Raw genomic sequence first — 25,385 nt, 5'->3', positions numbered from 1 at the left:
GACAAGAGCAGCAGGACTTCAGTTTAAATAACTGCTGCCAGGACTATGCCGTTTTGAACGAGAGTCTGTCTTTAAAATGAGGATATACTGTAGTAGAAAAAACACGTCGTCAGGTAATGATACAAAAGGAACATGCAAGCACAGTCCCTTTTAAAAACACCTTTGTCTTACTTGAAGTCCTTTCTTTACTCAAAGCAAGACTTTTTGCTTCACAATTTTTCACAGAACACAGCGTCTCTGTTAAATGTCAGCATCTGACTCTATGTGATCAATGTATTGCTAAAAGCGCTTCATAAAATCTTTTAAGAGGCCAGCCAAACATGTTTTTTTTTACTTCCGTCTGTCTAATGTCAAACTTAAAGCTTCTTCCTTGACCCTTTATGCTGGCAGTTTGTCTTTCACTTTCTCAACCTACTTTAGAGCTAATCTAAAACTATCCAGGAAATGTAATTTTGTATGAAAGTTGTCTGCTTTTTTTTTTGTACAGTGCTGCTTGCCCTAAGACAGAGTAATTTGTTGCAAAAATTTGAACTTCAAATCATGAGCACTGTGGAAATTGTTTCACAAAAATAAACACAGAAACGCAGCATTACAAACTCAAACTTGCAGATCTTTTTGCAGTAAGATGTGAGTACTGCATACAGCTGGTAGCAGTAATAATGAGGGGTTATTGTGTTACTGTAAATCTGAGGGGAAAATTAACACCTTTTCATACAATTGGTTCTCATTTTTTTTAGTGCTTACAACTGAAAGCCAAGCTGGCCTTTTTTTTTTTTTTAAATCATATGCTCATAATATAAGAGACCCATGCGATGTTACAAGTACTACCTGGTGGGATAAACATAGCTTATATGTGGTATGCAGGGTTCACAATTAGGAGCTACTGCTGTTGTCACATAGCTCCTAAATGCTTCGTTCTTCATTTTTAAATCAACACTTTTGAATACTTTAAGATATTCAAAATGCATTCAAGTTCAAAACTTGTAATTCCTCAAAATTTTCTTTCGATTTCCCAATTTTTTTCTCCAAATGTAAGTGAATGTAAGACTGTATATAATACCAACTCAATCTCTGAGAAATCATTTAAAATGTAAATACTTTGAGTCCAGCTTGTAGAAATCAATATAAAACAACCACAGTAATAACATGATGTATTGTTGAGGTCTCTGGTGGAAAAAGGTTTAGGTACAAAATATGAAAACATTTTTCCAGTCTCACATTTACAAAATATGCTTAGACAACTGGGCTACTTAGTCAGATTTCAATACATTTTAGCCAATAGAATTCCTTTCTGATTTGATTGAAGTCCTATCAGAGTTAGTTGGTATTTTAAAACATAAAGTATAGTCCAACGTTTTATTTCCAGACTCTAGAAGGAGGGCCAAAGGCAGAGCTTTGACACTGACCTCCTCTCTGCGGAGCTTGGCATAGCAGGTGAAACGATTTCTTTAAAACCACCTGGAGCTGAGTCTCTGACAATACTGAATAACTGTGACAATGACCACTTACACACACACAATGATACTTCTTCACCCCTCTGTCAGCTTTCTGAAATTAATGCCTCAATGAAAGTTTCGGTTTAAGGGGAACCCAAAATCCCTAAGTGCTTAAAAAGTTTAATCCTAAAGACATTTTGACTTTGCTCGACCTCATCTAAAGTTTGACTTTTTCAGATGTCAGTTCAGATTGGAGAAATATGAGTTTTGCAGCAAGGTTCGTTCGGTCGACACTGAGGAGCCATTTTTTTGTGTATCGAAAGAAATGATTTAAAATCAAAGGATGGACCTTTTTTTTAAGTTTCCTTTGATATCGTCCATCCTTTGATTCGTTTATCTGTTGTTTCTTCCCCCCCCCAGGAAACTAAATTTGAGAGTCAAGGGTCGCAAGCTGGGGAACTAAGAAAAAACTGCACTTGTTACAAAAGGGTACCAAATCAGTGGGCTTTGGGTTTTCTTAAAGGTGGCAGAGGAACGTAGCGCTCTCAAACCACCCACGGATTCTATCAAAAATAATAGACACATTAATTAGAGCCAAGACTAAAGAAAAGGGGGAGTCAATGAACAGAGAGATAAGAGGGAAAGAGTCACAAATGGCTGAAAGAAAACACACACACACACACACACACACACACAAAACTGTGCTTCTCATTCACAAAGATAACACAGAAACCAACTGTAAGTATTGACTCTCGGGAGACACACAACCAACTGGATTCCAACCTCCCTTTATAGCCTTCCAACCCAGCTGATTTGTCGTCTGCCATCAGCTGAGGGAGAACATCACAGATGCCGGCAATAGCTCCTGATGAGCAAGGAAACCTTTGCCCTAGTTCCTTGGGAATCTATCCATGACACCCTATAAAGACCATGTATCAGGGTTGGAAATTAGCACCCGTTCACCTACCAAATCGGGGTGTTTTTTTGGCAGTGAATGGTGAATTTGCTCAACCTACCGGTCACAGTGGTGGGTAAGTAAAAGTAACGTGACAGAGTGATTTGTCACAAAAAAACAACACACATTGAATCACAGGTCTCCTGCTTGTTCCACTCGGACTTTGAGGGCAGAGCTGTCCTGCATGGTCAAATGACCACAACGGCTCCGCCTCCTCCTAGTGTCAGTGTTTACAATGGTAGGCTAACTGCTAAAATTGCTTGGCTCTGCGTCTGTTTAGCCCAAGGCAGCACTGTTTAGCATCACCGTTAGAGCAGGTCTGATGTGTTAAAGCGGATGTCTTGCTGTCTTAAATCCAAGATAGTAAAAAGAGGCAGGTAGGAAATGAGTTAATCTCCCACCATGACATGTATCCAAATCTGTATAATCATCTATTTGCTTTGAACATACTTTTTACAAAATATCCTTTTTGTATTCATAATTGTGTAGTTCATAAAGAATAATAAGCCTCCTCTTAATATAAATTAAACATGACTGTTGTGTGAGATGATTGCTGTCACATCATGAGGGTTACTATCTTGCTTTGATAATAAATATTACTGACTTGGATACTGTCGCTTTTCAACACTTTCATAACCTTTCTTTACCAAACAATCCCTCTGACACTCTATAGATCACAAGTTCTCATTATAGCTTTATTTACATTGACTGATTTTCTCCCTACAATATCTGTGTATTCTATATTTGGTTCCTTTGTCCCAGTGGGCAGGCTGCCTATTAGAGAAATGTCATATCAGATTAGCCACACTCACGTGAGCAAGGCTAACTACTCTTATTCATGACAGATAGCAGGCTTCCATTTCCTTCCTTCTGAGACTTTGAGTCCGTAAGGACGAAAGCATACGTCCCTTTTGCGACTTATTCTTATGATCAAGGTTCGCCAATGTACTATTCATTTCTTAAAATACTGTTTATTTCGACTACACTTCTAAATATAGCCTCAAATAACAATTTTAAAATGTATTTCTTTTTTTGTTCAACTTAACCCTGTTATGAGACGTTTCTTGCGATAGCCAACTTTTCTGTTGTGTCCTGTCAGGGCCATATCTTTTCATTAACTCGGCAAGCTGAGAACATTTGGTGAAAATAAAAAAGATCATATAATTTCAGATCATATTAGCCCACTTTACACCTTAGACAAGCAAGCATAACTTTTATACTGCAAAATCCCATGAATCACATCACTTCTGTCCCTCAGTAGCATTGGCTCCTGGTTACATATGGCATTGACTGCAAGATTCTGCTCTTCACCTGTAAGGCCATCCATAACCTCGCTACTCTGTACCTGTCTGAGCTCTTGCACATTAACACACCCACCCGCACTATCAGGTCTTTTTCTTCCATTCAACTCACTGCACGACATGCCTTCCTCCCACCAGACATCTGTGATATTGACTCCCTCTCTATTTTTAAATGTCATTTAAAAACACATCTTTTCAAACTGGCATATTCTGTAACATCAGCAACCCTCCTGTCTGTCAACTATGCTTAATTATGATTTTATAATCTGTAAATGTGTTGCATTTTTTAAGGTTAATTTTATCTATGTATTGTTACTTTGTTGTTTTTATCTCTGCTTTGTCAGGGGACATTGAGTGCTTAGAAATGTGCCTTTAAATACAATTTATTATTATTATTATTATTGAAACTGACTATTCAAAAGACAATTTGAGTTCAGACTGTTATAAGCATGGATAAAAACGTTAAAAATAAAGTAGATCAACAACTGAGCCTTTAGACTTCTGAAGAGCTGAAACACTTACAGACACGCATCTAAAAATGAATATTTTCAGTTCATTTTGAGAAGGCAATAGTGGTAAAGCCATCATTATTGTATGTAATGTGATTTTTTTAATGAAAATAAATTCACAACATTGTATGAAAAAATATACTCTAGTATGAGGTTTTCATTCAGTCGTATATGTAGGTGGAGTAATCTGAAAGGTTTTATTATAGCTGGGAAAAAAAAGTTCAACTATACAGGATGTCAACACAGCCATTCAACCTGGTGCTTAACGTTGTATATTGGATGCCAGTTTTCCCTGTGGGTGTGTGATGACTTTCACCATCTGTGTTGCCAAGGAGAATATAATTTACTTTTGTTTATTTGCTTTATTCTTTGGCATTCCACTTGCTCCAAAGTTTTAAATGATTTTTTTTTTCCGACTGCATTGAAAAACTGCCTATCCACAGTGCCATTTGTTGGAGCTCTCTTGGTCTCATTGCCAGATTTGGTTTAATTGTTTTAAGGGAGGGATTGAATTTCTATTGAACAATACAACTAAGTAAATTGCTCATAACAAGATTATTGTCCTGCTGGCCAAAAACGCAATCGGGAATCTGAATATCTGGCAACCCAAGTATAAGCAACAAAGAGGTCCTTCAGTAAGAGCTGCCTAACTCATTTTCTTTGTTACCAGATTCTTATTGTGTTTATAACTGAGGAAAGGTTAACCTTATTGTATTGCAGAGAATTATAGCTAAGGGTGAGAAAAAAAAGATAGCACATTTACGTAGTCTTTCTTTTTACTATAATTATTAAAAGATAAAGTCAACCTCACATTCATTTTTCAATTTATATCTTACCCCTATCTCCTAAATTTTCATTTCATTTTTTTTTTTTTTTAAGTGGGTCAAAAAAAAATGTGTTTGCTTGTTTGCGGTGGTTGGGTCCCTGTGCATTCAGAGGTTCATTGATGTGCCTGAGTCCCAGGGTGAGATTAAATGAACTAAAACGTAATCCTGTGTGGTAAAAGTTCTAAGAGCCCCTTGCCCCAGTTTAATACCCTAAGTAGCTTTCTATCTGATCAGGGTATCCTAACCCTCTCCAATCCTGGACCCAAATAAGAAAGAATTAGTCAATAATCCTTAGACGTAGTATAACCATTAACATTCATCATCCCAACTTCAGGAACTCCACTGTGAATCCCTGCACATAATTTGACATATTGAGGTAATGATACATGGCCCACAACAGTGCAATGGCAACCTCTTCACAGTGTGGCTGGGAAAGTGAAAGTGGGACATAACCAGAGGGCAATGAGGTAATGTCGCAGCAGGTTTTCACCAACGTTGCAGCCACCTTGGGCTGATTCCTGTTTTCGTCTGTCAACACAGCTGCAGTGATTATTTAAGGTCTGTCGTTGTCGACGACAGACCAGTGATAATGGTGTGGTACAGGGTGTGAAATAAAGGTCTGTTTCTATGAACTGTATGTCAAGAGCACAGATGGACAGCACTGTGAGATAGCAAAAATACGAGATTGGATTTGTTGATATCCAGAAAATGTCCCAAACACATGCAGTCCACTTAAAGTCAAGCTATTAACAGGTTTTTTTGACATTTAGTTCACCATCAATATAAAATCCATATATAAACTTCCTCACATTCACTGGCATCGATAATTCCTTTTGCATTAATAATCTCTAAGAACACAGGAAAGCACATGACCTCAAAACGCGTGTTTGTGTTCGTTTCCATTTGTAGTCCGATAAGTTTAGTTCACCAGCATTCCAACAGGTTTTAGTTGTACACAGAAAAAAACATACTTGTGTTTAGCAACAAGGGGAAAACAAACGATGACCTCTAGTTTTGGAAGAAAAAAAAGAATTTCAATAGCTTAGTATTAGATATTAAACAATACTGTTATTAAGCCTGAGAGCCTTATTCATATATTGACCGACAGTTAGGCACATTGTATACTACTAATAATATCCCTCTTAAAGTGCACACATTTGCACATTGTGTGTAATGCGTCAGTTATTTAAAAAAATGTGGTGCATTTGGAGAACATTGGATGATTGTTCAAGGAAGTCACTTTTAAGACCTGGAGAGGAGAGGTGCTCTGAGCCTGTGTTGTGACACTCTTCACTGTGTTGGGCACTTCCAGCAAAATACACAAACATGTAACCGTCAGCAGAAATTCCCATTATAGGTGGTATAACGGGAAAAAAACCCAAACAAACACAAGGAAGCTTTTGGCATTGGAGTGTGAGAGAATATTGTTTTACCTCTCTCTGCGAGGGACAGCAGATGGAATTGTGGATGACAATGGAGGAGTCTTGGTGTATTTGCATGAGTCTGTGTGTGTTAGTGGCCACATGCTAAGCCACACAAGGTTGCCAGTGTTAAGTCTCGCCTTTGGCTCTGTGTGTGTATGTATGTGTATGTGCGCGTGTGTGTTTGTGACACAGAGAGGGAGGAAGATTACAGTGGCTATTGCCAACTTCAAAGTGCCTACTGGTATTATGCCAGGTCAGCATGTTTACACAGGAGAATTGGTGTTGGGACACACACACGTATGGGTCACACACACTCCTCGAACAGGCACATGTGTAGACATATCTTATCTTTAGCTGTGGCATCTTTACACACACACTCATGACACGCACACCGCCCAGAGTGCACTGGTCTTATCAGAGGTCCCTGCGAGTTAGGGGAGGCGTTTAATCAGGGTCAACACACAGCTCTTGGCAGCAAAACTGATTCCTCCATCTCTCTCTCTCTCTTTCTTCTGCCAGCTCTCCCCTCACGCTGTGCTAGTCTAGCTGGCTAAATATATTTGCAGCAACAAAATTTCCTCTCAGAGACGTTGAAGCTGAATCACTGGAGGCTTCAAATAGTTCCACACTCGAAGATTTTCCAACCTCCTCAGATATTTGGGGGGAAAGTTTGTTGAAGTCGAGCAAGCTTTGCAAACACACCAGACTTTCCTGACGGCCTTGTACTTTTTAAACAAGCTGCTATTCTCTTTTGTGGGACAGCAAATGGTAGTATGTTTCAGAAACGGTTCAATAAAAAGTTCAACACTTTGGGGGATAAACGTAATGTCTCTGTGACAGTGAGTTAGAGGTGAAGATATATATCACTCTAACACACATCCATTACATGGACGCCCGGGATAGGAATCTCTCCTCTGCAAGATTATCGGATTCGAATCTTGATTTATAGGACGCCATCGATTAATTGAGGATTCATTGAAATAAGGAATGATTCAGTCTGAGTGGATTCTCTTTTGCTTTACTTTCTTTGTTATCTGTTTTTGCACCAGTACAAATTCCTTTATGTGAAAATGTACTTGGCAATAAAAGACCATTGAGTCTACGCAGTGAGATTCAATCCAATGCCAATGTATTAAGGAATCCCTGAGTAATTTACTTAATGGAACTGAAAAAAAGGGGTGCACTTGAATGAAGAATCTTCAACATTAAGATTGATTATTGATTTGGATGGTTAATTTGAACACCCTATTAGAGCCATATGCAAACAGCTACAGCTTGGCCTAACATGCAATCAACAAGCCCAGCTCTGTCCAATGGTTAAAAACGTCTTACTCGTTGCTAAGAATACAAGTTTACAATTGTATTCCATTAATATAGCCTGTACACAACCTTAAATGTAATTTAAAGAAAAAGCAACTGAGTGAGGATTTCTTTTTTTTAATTATTTTTTGTTAATGTGCCAGGTCATGTGTGCTCATAGTATCATTGTGTCCCAAAATGTTGAATATTGAGTGAAAATAATGGCCAGGTTCAACATATTCCGTGAAAGTATAAACTCAGCAGCTCTTTTTGTGAAAATAAAATTAGCTGAACTCATTTATTATTCATAACTCTGAGGTACAGCTTTTTAATTTATAATGTGAGGTAACACATGAGGATAGTGTTGATAGGACGGACTTTAAAAAAAATAAAAATGAGGACACACTCCATCATAACAATGACTCATCAAAAATGTCTTTGTGGTTAGGATGGCATGTGTAACTTGAACTAAATCAAAAGAGTTTTAGATCTTATAGAATGAAATATTTCCCCTTACTTTCATAAGACTTTTTATTTTCAAGTTTTGGTGGTTGCACACCGGCACTCTGTTGGGTTTGAGTGAACAGAACGACTGTATTAAGAATGTGTTTAGAAAAAAAAATGTAGGTCAAACACTAACACCTTAACTGGGACGTTAAAGCACAACAAGTCCTGAATGTAAAGGGTTTGGATAAAAAACTAGCAACACCAGAAAACATCAGTTATCCATACTAAGACACAGGCACCACCCGAAAACCTGAGAATTCACTGGCCTGGCATTTAGAGGAGCTCAGGCGGTGATAAGTAAAGATTTCATGCACGTACAGGTAAAGGATTTTTTTGGGGGGGGGTCACTTAGCAACCTTTAGGGGGAAAGATAAAGCTCAGAGCCCACTAAACTTATCTCCTCCTTCCGGGAAAAGTGTCAGAGTCTCTTAGATGTCGGTTGTTGTGACTTGAATGTTGACGTTTTTCCTCCCAAAATCCAGAAACGTTTCACTCTGCAGGGAATACATTTGTACAGAAACTGTGTTTCTAGATTGCCAAATATTAGCCATGCTAGCATATATACTGTAGCTTGTTTAGGTTCCCAAGGTGTGTATGATGTGTTCAGTATTTATGAATACATTTAAGCATTATGACATTTTGAATTGAAGAGATCATAAAATCTTGATCATGAAAATCTGCAAATCAGCTACGTACTGAACGTGTGAGCTTGACAGCATTCAAGCCAGAGGTGTGCAGTACACTGAAAACAGTACAGTCACCAGTATTGTGTTCAGCCACAACATGGATTTTTCCCATACTACTACCCTTACTATAATACCATGACACAAAACTTTAACATGAAAAAGTAAAAAAAAAAAAAAAGAAAAAATGAGGAATATGAATCTGAGGGCACATCGACCACCTCTGATCCAAATGTTAGCAAAATGGCCTTACAAACCACGAGCAATACTTGTGTAGCTTTTGAAGACCAAAATCCCAGTGTTCCCCACACACCAGTTTGAAGACACATTTCAACTAGCTTTGCAATTAGCTTTCTACAATGTAGTTCCTCCAACTTCAGCTTTTTTGTAAGAAAAAGGCTAAAACTGCAAATGAAGCTCAGCCTTACAAAAACAGCATGGTTCAAGTGTGATCAGTGAACTTATGATCTGAACTGTTTTGTCAGCTATGTCATCTCCAAATAAGACAAAATTGGCTTTTTATTTTTTTGTGGTTTATGACATAGAGATGGCCAACATTTCTTTGTCTTTTATTGCACTTCTGTGTGAGGAAAAAAAGCTCTTAAATTGATGTATGCTGGTGAAAAGTGTGGCTTTTATATTGATTAGCATGCCAACTGGGCAGAGGCTAAAAAGGAAATTGGAATCACAACCATCTCTCTTGTAAATGTCACTTCTTCATCATGTTCCCTTCTCTCTGTTTTCTCTTGCTGTTCCTCTTCCTGTCTTCTCTTGAGATATGTCTCCTCTGCTCAGAACATGAAACCAATACCACTCAAAGAAAGACAACTTTACAACCAATTATTTTCACTCCATCAATTATTCTTCCAGTATATTTGCTCCCCTTCATTCCTTAGTCTCCTTGCTGTCATTAATATTTAACAAAAGCTGTCAGTTTTGAAGTGTTCGAAGAGGCCAGCTAAGTTTTTCTCTGTTACTCCTTATGTCTCAGAATGCCAATGAACTGGTTGAGTTTGGGTTATTTTAAAGAGCTTTAATGTGTACTACATAGTACCCTTGTTGTTTATCCAGGCTAAATTCAGGGTTGACTTATTCATAAGTTTGATTAACTTATTTAGTCATTCCTTTAAAATGCATTAAATATTATAAAGTCTTTAAACAGGAGCTGTATGCCCTCTCCCTGTGCGTGAGGATCAGTGCCCTCTAGATCACTGGATCAGCAGATTTGCTGCCAAGCTCAGGTGACAGAGTAGGTGTTGGCAGCTCTGAGCTGCATGCAACCTCTGATGCCTGTTCCAGGGCAGTATGTCAGGTCTGCACAGAGAGGGGAAGAATTACTTCATCAGAATGACAAAAGTAGTTTTTATAAGTGTTGGGCTCATGTGGAGAGAACTCACGGGGTTTTGAAAATGTTGGTTGCTGCTAGTAAAAGCAGTGTTGGATTCCTGGTCATGAATTTGCTGAATTTACTTTTCTGTGTCTTTCTGGCTTTGAACAATTATCCACATTTTTATTTAGGCATGACTGTAGGTTGTGGTCGTCAGCTGATTTGTCCTGATTAATGTAACTTGAGGCTTTATTGTCCACCGTGGTGGAAATTTGTCTTTGGCTTCTCCAAAATATAAAAAACACACAGGACAAATTAAGACGCTCCACAAAGTACAACAATACGCAATAAATAAATAAATAAATAGTTGTGCAAACAGGCGATAAAAAAAAAAGAAAAAGGGAGGGGGAGGGGGGGGCAGCAGATGTAATAACCTGGCCTAACCTCTAAAGGTCAGGTTTGGCCAGGTTAAGGTTGCTATGTAAGTCTGTTAAATTGTTTGTGTTCTTCAAACAGTTATAATGTTTGTTTTGAGGATTGTGGTAATCTTTTTAAGGCTATTTGTATTATGGGATGTGTAGGATCCAAGGATTTTGGAGCTAGACCAATATAGAGATTAATATTCAGAATATGTTTGCCTCTGTTGCATTTTCACTCCCTTTGAAACTTACTAACCTAGCTCTATATGCAAGCTCACCACTTGCTGTGTTTTTTTAGGTTTTCCTCCGTTTTTCAAGCAAGACAAACAAGCTGGCTGCTTTGGAGATGTCAATTTTCCCAAAGAGTGTGAATACATTTTAGGCCAAAAATACAGCACAGGTGGGAAGCAGAATGGTATTTAACATCAAATTCTTGACACTTTCCCTAAGTTGTTGTTTATTTTCTACATATCCTCGTACTTTACCCAGTAATTGTTCTGTAATTCCTTAAATTATGAATCTTCATTGCAGAAACTGACCACCTGAGACAAGGTTTTACCGTTCATCGCACATTCTACAAGAAGATTTGTCTGTGCTGCTGAAGAATTTACCTCTTCATACCCGTGCAATAATAAAATACTAAAATTGAGCCTTCTTGGAAAAACGAAATTCAAAACATCAGACATTTGGAAAGTACGTTCTTAGATATTTGGATTCTGTAAACAGGCTGAAGTTGTAACTTTTCTATCAGGTGAATATGTAATTTTTGCCAGATACCCCCACTTAGACCTAACGCTTAACAACACCACAGCTTGTGCATGTGTGTGTCCTGTTTGAGTGACAGCTACAATGCTACTCATGTTAGCTGGGGTTTTCTAGAAGAAAAAAAAAAAGTATCAGACAAATTGAAATTAGAGCTGCTATGACATTAGAGGTGAAATTAAGCACCTGAAATGAAATGTGAGATTTATTGCCATCCATACAGTTATGTGATGGCAAAATAATTGGAGAGCTGAGAGGTGAGGGCTTTCTGACTGATCAGCCGTGGTCACCAATGGCAGCACAATCTGTCACAGTTAACACCTACTTACGTCATGTTACCCGCGGGGCATGCCTCATTATTCACTCGGGTCACATATGAATGCTAACATGGGATTACATACCCTTAGCATGTGTGCAAGGACACCCCTATCACACTAGTTCATATGTCACATACATACCTGCACATAGACTACTCTCCATTGTGTCCTGCATTGAATATCTCTATAATGTTCTATCTCTTAAGAGAGATCTGCTGACAGTGTCACACTGAAACACAATTTTTACGTTTTTTAATGGTAATCAGTGTCGGTAAACAGAAAATCCAAAAACTCACAAGGGGTGAGGTGGGATGTGCACATTTGAACTGCAAAGTCTCTTATTTTCAAGCTTTTCATTTGAAAAAGGTGATTCAAGTTTCTGTGTCTGTTCTCACTATATAACAAGCTAAATACCAATGCTGATACTAAAACTGACATTGACACTGATTCCACTAACAATACCAATGATAATACTGATACTTAAACCAATACTTATGCTTATATCAAAACCACTGCTGATACTGATACTGAAACCAATGGTGACACTGATATTCATACCAATACCAGTATGGGACATGCCTCTTGAAATACATTTTCAGATTGGTCTGGAAACTGGCAATTACGTCACAATCACGATATGTATCACAATTGTTCCCTCTGAGAGGGGAGCAAGTCTTTTCTCCAAGTGAAAGAGTTTTAAGTATTATCACAGTCTTGTTCGCAAGTGAGGGAAAGTTGGATACAGGCATATTGGCGGAGCATCGGCAGCTATGCGAGCATTTTACCGGACCTCCATGGTGATAAAAGTCTGAAGGGCACAATAATACAAAACAATATTCTATAATACTGTATATGTGGAGGAGTAAAACGTGCCTAAACTTTTGATTTCACTTTTTGATTTCAAAAAGAATTATGAGAATGGTGCTTTCTATCCATTTCTTTGATGTCTTCCCATTAGCAAGCAGCTAACTTGTGTACGTCTGCTTTTTCCTTCAGTGTTACATTTTTAAAGTGCGAGGGCTGGTTGCTGGTATGAGAAGGCCTTTGGTGTCAGAGAGAAAGTTGTGTGTGTAAGAGTGTTTCAGTGTGTTCCAGCCCTGTTTTAAACCACCCATGTTGTGGCACAATCACGCCACACGAACAATGGGAGGAGCCAATCGAGTATGATCCAGGAAGTGTTTTTGTAAGAGTAGGTGAATGTGTGTTCATTCTTTATCTTTTATTGGTCTACGTTTTCCAGACTGCTTCTCTACTGTTTTGGGCCAGTACCTTTTTCTGGGGGGAAAAAATCTACCTGCTGTGAGGAACAAAAAAAAGGTTGATTTAAGTGTAAACAGGTGAAAAAAAGAAAATGTGGCCAATTAAAAAAAAACAGTATTGCATTGGTGAGTGAACAGAAAAATATGGCTAAAATACAAATATCTTGTACTTAAAGCAAGTAGAGGCTGCCTAAACATCCTTACTTTTCACCACTATGGGAAGATGATGAAGTTAAAGCCATTCTGGCACTCTTTATAGAGGACTGGATTTCCATAAGATTTTCATTTTGATACATTGAATTCAATTATACTGCTTCTCTCCAGTCAAACAGGACAGAAACCATTCTCCCTGCGTCATTTTTCCGACAGTAACTGAATTCAGCTGAAAGGGATTCATGTATTATAAAGCCTTAAATGAGACTAGAAGTTCCATGATTTGACAAAGCTTGCTCGCAGGATGAGTTGCCAAATCTTCTAAGTGGAACGAATATAGTGGAAAATGCAGCTAAATTGTCCTCGTTTGAACCCAGCTTCCTTCCAACACCACCTCCTCGTCCTCTCTGTTAATTTAAATCCCCTTTTCATTCTCAGACTTGCTTTGAATTTCAATCATTTATTGGCTTGATTGTTAAACAAAGCATTATTGATGTGGCAGCTTTGAAAAATGTGCAACGGAAACCAAAGCACATTTACACCTCAATGCTTTTTGGTGCTTTATTGCAAGATCACTTATACTACGCATACTCTCGCTCTTTTACCATAATTCTCCATTTTCCAACTGTTCATTTGTTTTTAAATGTTCCCATTATTTTGTCATCAGCCTGCTTTTCTCTCTTTATGTTTCTTTCCGCTGTTTGCTTTAATGCCTCATTCTGTCTTCATTTTCTTCCTCATCTATCTGCTTCCCCTGGCTCCCTGCTTGCTCACTGGTTTTGCCAATTTAGGGTGCATTCACAAACTTCTCATATCCTTCTTTTTCCTCTTGGCTTGCCCACAACTGATCGATAAATCTATTTCCTTCGCCAATTTTGTTGCACCTTCCGTTTTCTCAGCGATGAAAAACTGATTAGGTTTGGAACATAAAAGTCTTTGAGGCTTTGATGCGAGCAAATCCCGCAAATTGCTTCATTTATTTTGGTAGCACTTGAGGTTAAATAACTGCAACAAGTATCTGTTATGTTGACAAGGACGTTTAGCAGGTAATGTTGCCACTTTAGTATGCCAGCTTTAGTGCTGTTGAAATTTATTAAAATTACATCTTGAGTGCAAATGAAGAGCCCTGCAAAGGAGGAGAAAGGAAATTAGGAATTTCATGATGAGTTATAGAAAATAAAGAGGAGTTTGGTTGTCTTTGCCAAGAGTTGTTGGCTGGTTTCTAATTTGGTCTCCTCCTCCCACACCCCCCCCCATCTCATAGCGGCTTGGGGGAAAGTGTCTTTCCAGAAGGAACTTAATTTGGCATCATTTATATTTTGGGTGGCTCTGGCTCAGTGGTAGAATCACTTGTTGGCAGTTTGATCCCGAGCTCCTGCAGTCCTATGTCATAGTGTCCTTGAGCATCTCCAGGACGCTGTAGCTACACTAGTGGCATAACAATTCTTGGGAATGGAATAGTGCTGATGGGCTGTTGGGCACCTTGTGTAGTAGCCTCTACCATCAGTGTGTGAATGTGGTGTAAATGGGTGAATGTGACGTAGTGTACAAATGCTTTGAGTAGTCAAAAGACCAGGAAAGCCCAATAACACCAGTCCATTTTAAGACTATAAACATCGTTACATCCTTTGAAGCTAAAAAGTCATTTTATACCAGTAAAATAATATGGAGCATCTAAACCTTGCAAAAGCTACTAGCAGCTTATTGCAACAGAAAGCTATTTCAAACTTTATTTCACAGCATTTGCCAAGAAAGTCAGTCAAAGACTGAACGTATTGGGTGGCCAAGCAGATCAACACATCCCACCCCAGGCAACCCCTTGTTTAAACATTATGTAGAAATTGGCTCTGTTTGGGTGTAGCATCTTGTGTTCATGTTGGCAGGGCAGGATGAGAGGTTGATATGAGGTCAACATGTTGGACTGGACTGGTTAAATATTTCCAATACTCCTTAACAGTCTGTTCTCCCTCATAAGTTGAAAAGTTTGCACTTCAGGCCACCTTTGATGTACTTCCATCACTGCTTGTCTTCCCAAGGAATTTGCACTCTTCTAGAATCTCGAACTTGAGCGTTAAGACCTGAGGCTTTAGAAGACAACTCTTTTATAATTTATCATCGCTTCCGATACCGTCTTTTCTCTCTACTTTCCCCTCTGTGTCTCTGCTTTTTTTTCCCTCTGTGCCGCCTCTTCACACTCACAGGTGCCGACTGTCTCTGTGAGTTTGTCAGAACAAGAAGAGACAAGCAATGCGCACAACTATTATGTAGCTTATTGGACAACACAACTGTGTGTGTGACTTTGTGCTTTTTAACTCTGTCACAGGAAGTACAATTTGCACCCAATATGAATTTTACTCACTGGTTCAAACTGATGTATTTCAATAACCCCATATGTAGGTATGCAGTGGTATGTGTATTTACAAAAACGGTTTACTGCATCCTATAATTCATTTTGACAGTGTAATTCTAGCCGTTTATCACGTTAAAGCAGGGACATGGATTGAAAAACTTTAGCTCGACTCTTGTCTATTGGTGCACGATAAGCTCCTGGCACCTTTCATGCCATATCCTGTTTCTCAAAGCCTATTCTCATTTGTATAATTACTAAAACAAAAATGTTTAATAAAGTGTCTAACGCAATTGGAAAATAAGCAGGAGCAGGTTAAGGTTTCATTTAAGAAATAATGTGTTGAGACTCACATTGGAGCGAAGGTATAAAATGAATACCGAATTAACAACTTTAAATATTATTGTTTAAATATTCTAACCAATATAATTGCTATTTAGCCACCCAGTTATGGCCAGATTATAGGACGACAGCAGCCTGGATGCCATAATAAAAAACGAAGCGAGACCCCCACTCTGAAAGTCACAGAAAACAAACCTGCATCTTTGTAGTCGAGCGATTGACTTTTAAACTCTTTTTTTTAAAACTCAATGCTTGCTCCGGGCGTCTTGGGCATGTTTCTGTTACGCTTGTTCCATGCTTAATATTTGAACTGGTCACATAAATAAGTGCTTTCATGGGTCCTCTAACTTATTGTGAGAAAACTTTTAGACCCTCCCAACATGCCTCATATTACCAGAATTTGTAAAACTTCTGGAGGTAACACTCATTATGAATTGGCGCTATACACAATGAAAGAAAGAGAAATATTTTAATACATTTTAAAGGCAGGGTTGGTAATTTTCGAAAACTAGCTGATGATTTTGAAAGTACTATTCCCTCAGTGCTCCGTCTGCACTCTCCTCTCTCTGCTTCCTCTCACTTGCATGCGCCATTGGTCCAGAAGCGGATTTCAGCCCATGCTTTGAGTGTGGGCTCATACATGCATAGGGTAGAGAACAAGTAGGGAGACAGGGAGGCGTGATTGGTTCACCAAACTGGTACCTCGTGGCAAACATTAGTCAGCGTCTTTACATGTTTACAACTGCTAGAGGTGACAGATTTTTTTTTGTTTCTTTTTGGAAGCACATGAGTTATTAATTTCTGTCAGGACCTAAAGATAATTTCAACCAAAATCTTAAAAAGTGTATCTGGAGAAAATTATCAATCCTACCTTTTAAGTTTAAAGGTATTCAGGTTAATAAACCATGCATGTATTGAAGTTGTCTTAAGATGGATAAAACAAGACAATCAAACTGTTTGGCTTACAGAGGTAAATTGATCCAATACAATTCTAAATGTAAAACACATGAACAAAATATATCTTGACAGTCCAAATTTTCAATTTCCAGTTTGAAAGATGTGCTCATTGTATTAGCAGATCACACGAAGCATTCCATCCGCAATATAAAAATGTATTTGTGCATATTGTGTGGAGTTTCATCTTATGCATCTTATCTCTAAAAATCTATCTACCCTTTGGGCCCTGCTCCAGCTACTGTAGTTTGTAAATTAAAGCAGTGTTAACATGATTTAACAAAAAATGTCCCCATGGTAGCCCCTGCTTTCTGACCAAATTCTCAAGAGCAGTATTGTTGTGACATCGTGAATAAGCAAACATCGTGGAGCCTTTTTAACAAGGCTCTCGTTTTTAAAGTTTCTATATAAGATCAATTAAAATGCAATATTGTAAAGTAAATCTCTCGAGGCCATTTTCTCGATCCCCAAGAGTTGTTACCTCAATTTTTATAAGATTAAAGTTTAATGTGATGCTGTCATCAATAAACATGAAACACACAAATTAAATATCCCCATTTCTGCTCTGAATAAGCATGTTTTTTTTTTTTTTATTTGAACAGCAGTGTGTCTCCATAATACACCATGCTGTAAGAGTCACAGGGATTCACGTGTTCAGTGTCCTGGCAGGCGAGCCTCCAGCAAGACAGCAAACCAGAACGTAGTGAGTAGCTCTGCGTACGACTGCCAGCCATCAGCTGAAAGGCAAAGAAGCAGGACATTGCTAGTCTTATTTTGGCAGCAGACGAGCTGTGAAAGATGCAGTCAGACACAGACAAAGAGGCGGAAAAACAGAAACAAACAGGCCAACCGACACACTGATGTAGAGAGAAATAGACAGATGTCAGCTCTGACAGTACAAGGGAAATATTTGTATTTCTGTTTCCGCACACATGCGAACACAGTCGGTTAGAGTTACAGTAACAAGGTCTTATCAGCCACTCGCGATGACAGGACGCTGATGACAACCACTGAGATGGTGAGCAACATGAAACAGGACGTCAACATCTTTCACTTTCAGTTCTTTTTTGGGTCAAGACTCCGTTTTGTTACTTAGCTTCTTTATTTTTAACGCAGGGCGACGCATTCTGCATAATTACCTCCACTTTTTAAAGGTCACACTTTTGTTGTTTTGCCTTCCAGAGTTTATGTTTTTGTTCGCTTGTTGTTGTTTTTTATACCCCTTTTCAGTCATTTTCATCAGATGGCTGTTGTTTCTTCCTTACCCCTCCTTTCATTTTCATCCCAACCTTGTGGTCATTAAACATCAATGAGAGGCTGGCCTTTAAAGTCCCGGTCACAATCTCTACCTCTATTCCACCCCCCACCCCCGTCTTCGTCAGTCAGCTCGTCTGTCTGGTGTCGTCTGGGACAAAGTCTTTGTTTTGTGGTCCCTCTCTCTCTTTCCTAATCTCTTATTCTCAGTCTTTTTCAACCTTCTCCCCAATCTCTCCCCTTGTCCTGTGTTCTCTCTCCCTTTCTTTGTTTTCAATGTACCTACATGTTTTTCTTATTCTCTCTCCTCCTCGGTTTCCTTTGTGTGGAGCGCTCCTCTTTATCTGTCGGCTGTATTTCCCCCCTCTCTCTCTTTCTCTCTCTGGAGGAATGACACGTTTTGAAGTCCTACCAGAGGAGAAGTGCCTTCAGCCCTCGTACAATCCTGGTTACTGACGCTTACAGCATGGCCCTTCTGTTCAAAGCGTTGTGAACTTTATGAGGGAATTAAACATTAGCCAGCAACTCTGTCCAACGCAGAATCTCACAATTAGGGTCATCTCATGAACACTCGTGTAAGTGCATTATACTAAAGACATAGTGTTTTCTATGTTTATCCTCATTCAGCGGCAATGTTTGATTTTCCTCACTGTGTGATTTAATTACTGATAAAACTGTCAGGAGGAAGAATGATCTGAATTGATTTTGCTTGCACAAAAGGATTATTGTTTTCAGAAATGAAGTTTTAATTTACTGCAGTTGTGGGTTATGATTTAATCTTTTATTACAAGAATGTGAACATCACTCACATCGCCTGCAAAGGGACTGAAGATAAAATTAAGCTTTATGTTAATGCAGTGCGATGGAGACTTAGTGGTCAGCATATTTACATTTTAATGATATCGTGATAACACGGTATGTTTCAAGAAAGAAGAAATCTAATTTTCTGCATTTCTTTCGAAGCAAGTGTATTGCTTGAAATTAGGATTCATTGTAGCACTGCTGCAGACATTTAAAGGTGTTGCCAGCTTCAGTGAAGTATAAATGTTTCAAGTGTAGTTAAAGTAAAACACTTTTTATAATTTCAAAGTGTTGACGTTGCTGTGGAGGGTTTTGAAAGTCATTATCTAGCAAAAAACAAATAGTGTCTTTGCTTGTAAAGAATGGTAAAGATTTCAAATAAAAAACGTGTGCACTGCAAAAAATATTCACAGATTTTTTTTAATTTGTATTCAGTCATTCATTAAACTAACTTTTCTGCTTTTTACAATCTCCATGTCCTCTGTGATTGAAGGATTTTTTTTAGGATTGCTTTTTGGAATTGCCATTACTTTGGAAAAGACAGGAAGACAGACTTTCTTGGGAGAAAGAGTCAGAGATGAATTGATTGGGTGTCAGCCTGTGACCATGGCTAGCCTCTGTTTATTGGACGTCTACTCTACCAACCGAGCTAAACCAGCTCCCTGGAATGGTGTCGACCTGATAAAATCCCTTTTTGTGAGGTCATTTTGTCAATATTCAATAAACTTTATCAAGAAAAAAAAGGATGAGGAGTACATAACATGATGACAAACTTGCAGTCAGATTTCTTCATGCACCCTCTCATCTACGCAGTCTGATTGAGTTCAGACCAGAAACCAGACAAATCTGCAATCAAAGTGTTTTGTATCTCTGGCCTCTGGTTCCCATCTATCCACGACTTGGTGCTTTTGATGACTTGCTGTACAGATATAGTTTAACAAACCAAGATGGCATCTGCTGTGAGACTTAATCTCTCTGCTTTCGAGTCTATATAAAATGAACTGGAGGGAAGATGGAGTTTTAAGGAATACTATTTACTATTATTAACAGGATTGTGAGGAAATGCGAAAAAAAAGTCAATAGGGGCAGATGAGAGTGGAAAATGATAATAGACCAGCTTGCACACACAAATGAATAAAGAATATTATTTCTATCAGCTTACTGACTGTTTGGTGGTTAAACATGCATGACGTATGTCAGGTCTGATGACGCACAGACTTTTGCTCTGCAGCAATCAAAATACTTAAAAAACAATTCAGAGAAAGCACGTATAATTGATTTGGAAAAGAAAGAGTTGCAGCGTAGTTGTAGAAAAACATGATCTGTCTATTGAACTGACAGATCTAAAAAAAACAAAAGCGTGAAGTGAAAAACCACTCCCATGACAGCCTCTAGTACAAATAAGAGAGAACATTGGTTCTGAATCAGTGTCTCTTCAATGAGCTGGTAATACTATCACAGTACAGAAACATCTGACCTTCCAAGTAAAAGTAAAACACCATCAATTGCCGATATGATCTCAGTTGAAGGCCACATAATGCAAATTTACATTTTGTAATTCTTACTAATGGGGATAATTTCTTGTAAAAACAAAAAGCTCTTTTGAGAATAGGTTATTGCATCAATCAGGACTATTTTTAATTTGTTGTCATTGTTTTTCTCAATGTGAGGTTATGAAGCAAGAAGCTCAACTCCTGGAAGGGAATCACAGTTTGGGTTATTAGGGGTCAAAACGTGATGTAGAAGAGGCTGTTTAATGACAGATGCTCAACAGAACATGAAGCCTGTCAAGATGTTTTTGTCATTCCTTTCAATCAAAAAATGTTCTGTGAAGTTGAAACATTAATGGAGGTAGATCAACAAGAATGAGACAAACACATGTATACCCTACAAGCTGAATTACTATCCATAGAAGGACATTTAATTCACTTCCATAATGGTTTCAGAAAAGGTACACAGCAACATTTTATCGAATGTTAACAAGAAAAAACTTTGATAGGACACCTTTGTTTTTATATTGTGTGATTATGTTATTATGTGTGGCCATTATATTGCTTAAAAAAACAATACAAGATAACTTCTTTTTGCAGTTGTATTTTTTGTTTTTTTTAACAGCATATGTCTTTCAGTCTCTGACAATGCCACAATATGTCATCCAGGGACTCTATTTACAGATATGTTGTCAGGGTTACAAAGCATTATCAAATAACTGCCAGATTTTCTCTTAAATGAAAGTCATCGTGATGTTATAGAGACTCTTAGGAATGAGTAAATATCAAGAATCCACAGCAATTCATAAAAATCAGTGCCGTGAAAAAAAAAAGAATGCCATCTGCTTCTCTCCCCTCTCTTCGATGTCAGAAGTGTTCCTAATGTACTCTCCGGGCTTCTCCTTCTCCACTCGCTTACTTGTTGATCAGAGTCCACCACACCTGGATGCCAGTCCAGACACATTAAGCACCAGGGTTTAATATGCTGAACTCAATTAAAAGCATGTTAAGGAAAGCATCGTAGCACTGCAAGTCTAAAGTCCCTGCCCTCTGAGCCCCTTGTGACTGGATCTCACCTCTGGGGGTTTGGTAGAATATCACAATTACATTTTCCCTGTCAGCTAAGTCCATCTCCATCCAGGGGGCATGCAGAAGTAATCTGACTCTGTCACAGTAATGTCTGCCATGGGAACTTCCATAAATCAGTTCTAATTAAACAGGCGGCACATCTGACGTGATGGGAAGACGTTAATGTTGTACTTACTGAATAGGACCGAGAGCTTCATCTCAGATAAAGTCTAATTTAGGATGATATCTTTCTGCAGAACTGAGAATGTTTTCAGTCTTACTACAAAGACTTGGACAAAAACTATTTTAGATTTATCAAATGAATCATACTGTAGACTGTAGCTGTTCTGGGACTGGATTCAACCAATTACTCATAATAATACTGCCGGATATTTACACTGGATAGTTCAGTTGGTTGGCAAGCTGAAGGTTGATTAAGCACATTTTAAGAAGACTGTCTGGGAAGATAAGTAGTGGAGAAGGAGTGTGACAAACATACACATTCACATAGAAGAATATATGGGGTGCCATATGTACCATAATTAGGTTAAAGTCAGCTGTGTCGACAGGATTTTCAAACCGTCCTTTATCATCACAAAAGTGTTTATCCCAGATTATTTCAATTTGTTTTGCAGGAAGGAGTGCGACAACATGAAGAAGTTTGTTTTACATTTGTATTGAGACAGAATAATTATTTTTTTTCGGATTAACTCTGGAAATGAAACACCTACATTAAAAGTAGTTTGGTCACAACTGAAAAGATTGTCTCTATGTCGAGCTGTGAATACACTTCTCTTTGAGTTCACAAAGATTGCACCGAGTGAAACCTTCTCTTTCCCCTTGAGCCGTACATGTTCTCCAAATGAAATGTAATCTGACTTGAAGCAGCCCATGTTCACTACATATGCAGTTGGTTTTAAATTGCCATCTGGTTATGTACTCCTTATCTGGGGAACAAATAATGTGATTTTGCTTCTGCATTTACACCTCTTACTTTGAATGCATCCTTATTGGTGTATTTTCACTTCAGGAACTTTGTACACTAGATCTGAAAAACAACAACAGCTGTTTTTTTTCTACAGAAATCATATTTTAGAAGCAGACATCTTAGGATATCATCTATCATCTTCCAATTTGTGCTGCTAAGTTATTTAATGCTACTGCTTGCATCACAGTAGATATTTCCTTCTCCATCACAAGAAAAAAACAAGCACAGACTTGAAACTGACTCCAACCGTGCAGCTACAAATACAATGTTGAGTGGCTGCAGAGCTGTAACATCAGGAGAGCTTCTTTTATTTGAGATATAATGGAGTGAAATGTCAGTGTGGGAAAAATACACTGTTTTGGGGGAATGTTTGAAAAGTTTAAAAGTGTTGTGGAAAAGACAAGCTTTTAATGCTACATGCATTTTACAGCTATGATGATTGTAACTGACCTGTGTGTTCCCACCCCCTTCTCTTTCAGCAGCTGGATGCTTGATGAAGAATGGTGGTGAAGATGGTTAGGACACACTTAATGCCGCTGTCATGGGGCCGGGTCAAATGGATGAGTTTAATGGGAACAGGAGTGCTTTATCTGCTACTAATATCCACCTGCCTCGGACAAGACACTGAAGGTAAAGAGTCTTAGTTTGTGTTGCCCCGTTCATCTCCCTATCCATCTCTCCTCAGCCGCACTTGATCCCTTTGTCTTGTCTTATTTTCACTTTTTTTTTTTTTTGCGTTTATAATTCAGAGTCAAATCAAGTGGGATTTAAGATCAGAACTGTGAGCAAAATGTTCTGTTTTCTGGCATATTTTAGACAGTGAGCTGCAGCAGCTCATGAGATATTCAATGTGTTAAATCTCTCTGTTGAAAAAGATGTGCAAGTAGTTTCTTCAGTTTAACTTATATTATTGATTTTCCACACTCATTTTCTGTAGAATATGTTTCCCCCATTTATTTCTGTACCAAAATTATTATTCTGTACATGCTCATGTTAGCATAGTTATCGTCAGCAATCCTATTTCACCTGCTGCACATTTACATGTTTGCATCATAGCCGTTAGCTGTGCAGATTTTGTTCTTTACCATTGGCAAGAAAGCTTGAGAATTCGGACGCTGATTTGGTTAGCAGGAGTGAAACTACATTGCTAGTTCCTCATATTTTTGACCACTGAAGCTACAAACTTTTTTATTATTACTTTTTTGAACATTTTTTTCTGGACGTTTTATAGCCTTTATTATTGTGGAGGACAGTGGATAGGGTAGGAAAGGGGGAAGAGAGAGTGGGGAGAGACATGCGGGAAAGACCGCCACAGACCGGACGCAAACTCTCAGAATTGAAACTTAACGTCCTCGTTTGGAAGCTATACTAACAGGCTCTGTGGAGAAAGCTGATAAGAACTGACACTGGCGAAAAAACAGTTTCAACTTCACACTGATATGAATGAAGGGGATTTTGAAGGTCTTGTGCTCACATAGGATGTTCATGGCTATCTCTCAGGCTGCAATATAGAGAAAACGGCGGTATGTGCTATAATAAATGTCTTTAAATAAAACCCCCTAATTCAGCAGGAGTGGCCTGCAGTGCTGTGCATTCTGGGAGTTGTTGTCTTATCCACATTAGCCAAAAACACACTTTCTGCATTTTCTCATGAAAAAGGCACCAACCTAAAAAATTATCTCACATTTCAACAACAAATATGACCCAATGTCGGTACAGATTCATGTTTCAACGGGTGAAGTATCCCTTTAAGTGTGACATTTTTACTCAACGATGAAGAGTTGATTTGCTTTTTAATTGATGATAGTTTAATTTTATGGAAAAAAAAATGACCAGGGATATTTTGTTGTTGAAAAAATAAACACTTATGTTAATTTCCCCTTGAAGTGAGAGCAAAGGGAAGCAAGGCAAGTCAGAAATGAAGTCATCACCGAGGGGGGAGCTCAGCATAATACTCGCTTGACTTTCTGCTCCATTTGTCAGAATATTAATATTCCATTTAACTTTTAGTCCCTGAGATTTATCTGGTTGGCATTTTGCTGACAGTGGCTGCAGCCAAAGGTGAAAGTCTGCGGCTGTGTACGCTCCTGTGCTAAGGCAGGAGAGAAGCATGTGTTAGCATCAAGACTGTCTCTTAAGTTTCTCTGAAGTTAGGATCAGAATCAGAGGTAAGGTATATTCTTAACATTCCTACGACGAAAAAGTCCCTGAACCCATCACACATGTCCTCCTACATACAATTACACCTGTAAAACTGTTTCTAAATGTTTGGCAGCCATTATTTCTGGTGCACCTGCACATAACAAAAATAGTATGTTTTAATAAGCCTGAGATTTCTGGTTGACAGACAAAATGTTACTCCTCCTCGCGACATGACTGCTACTATGTTTTTAATGAGCTCCAGGATCCTCGGTTGATTTTAACTGTTTGGACCGTTGCTTGACAAGAGAAGCAGTGTGTCCTAATTAGCCTTGGTCCTGAGGTACGGAAACAGGACTATATTTACTGAGATTGGGTTTGACAACAGTACCGGTGCATTTTGAAAGCCTTGATCGAGTGATGACGTGTGTCAAATCAGACGTTTGGGCTGAGGTTTAACAGCTCAAAATGCATTTTCTCCCAGTGAAAACTTTTAACTTCTATCTAATTAAAATCTCATATGTTTAATGCTCTTCACTAAAAAGAGAAAGTTTGACTTGCATTTGAATTCCTGTTTTAGACCTTATTATGACTTCAATTACAGCCTTGCAGTGTGTAGGCAGTGGTTCACTGCTTGTTTTAATTGAATACAAATTGTCTTCTTATATTGAAAAAGATGCGTGAAGTACCATCGAGTGTATTGAGGATAGTGTTTGTGTTTGATTGGGTTTCTTTTCAACCGTGTTTGCTCATAAAAATTTCCGCTAGTTTACTAGTTTGTGTAAACATACTACTCACACACACACACACACACACACACACAC

General features: G+C 38.4%; 3 protein-coding genes across 3 annotated transcripts in view; 2 read left to right on the top strand and 1 right to left on the bottom strand.

Annotated features, from left to right (window-relative positions):
• Nucleotides 1-25,385, top strand: part of LOC306842253 (protocadherin-15-like) — a 153,516-nt gene that overhangs the window by 1,935 nt on the left and 126,196 nt on the right. The window contains exon 2 of the mRNA XM_079372380.1: nucleotides 22,902-23,052. Coding sequence (XP_079228506.1) covers nucleotides 22,923-23,052 — 130 coding nt within the window. The 5' untranslated portion in view covers nucleotides 22,902-22,922. The remainder of the gene's footprint in view (nucleotides 1-22,901; nucleotides 23,053-25,385) is intronic.
• The window catches only part of LOC306817223 (leucine-rich repeat-containing protein 51-like), a 121,838-nt gene that overhangs the window by 13,147 nt on the left and 83,306 nt on the right, over nucleotides 1-25,385 (top strand). The window lies entirely within an intron of this gene.
• The window catches only part of LOC306817216 (supervillin-like), a 262,812-nt gene that overhangs the window by 164,492 nt on the left and 72,935 nt on the right, over nucleotides 1-25,385 (bottom strand). The window lies entirely within an intron of this gene.

Source organism: Symphodus melops, assembly GCF_947650265.1.
Source record: "Symphodus melops genome assembly, chromosome: 21".
Classification (NCBI taxonomy): Eukaryota; Metazoa; Chordata; class Actinopteri; order Labriformes; family Labridae; genus Symphodus; species Symphodus melops.
The sequence above is the reverse complement of the archived record's forward strand: the minus strand, read 5'-3'. Positions and strand labels throughout refer to the sequence as shown.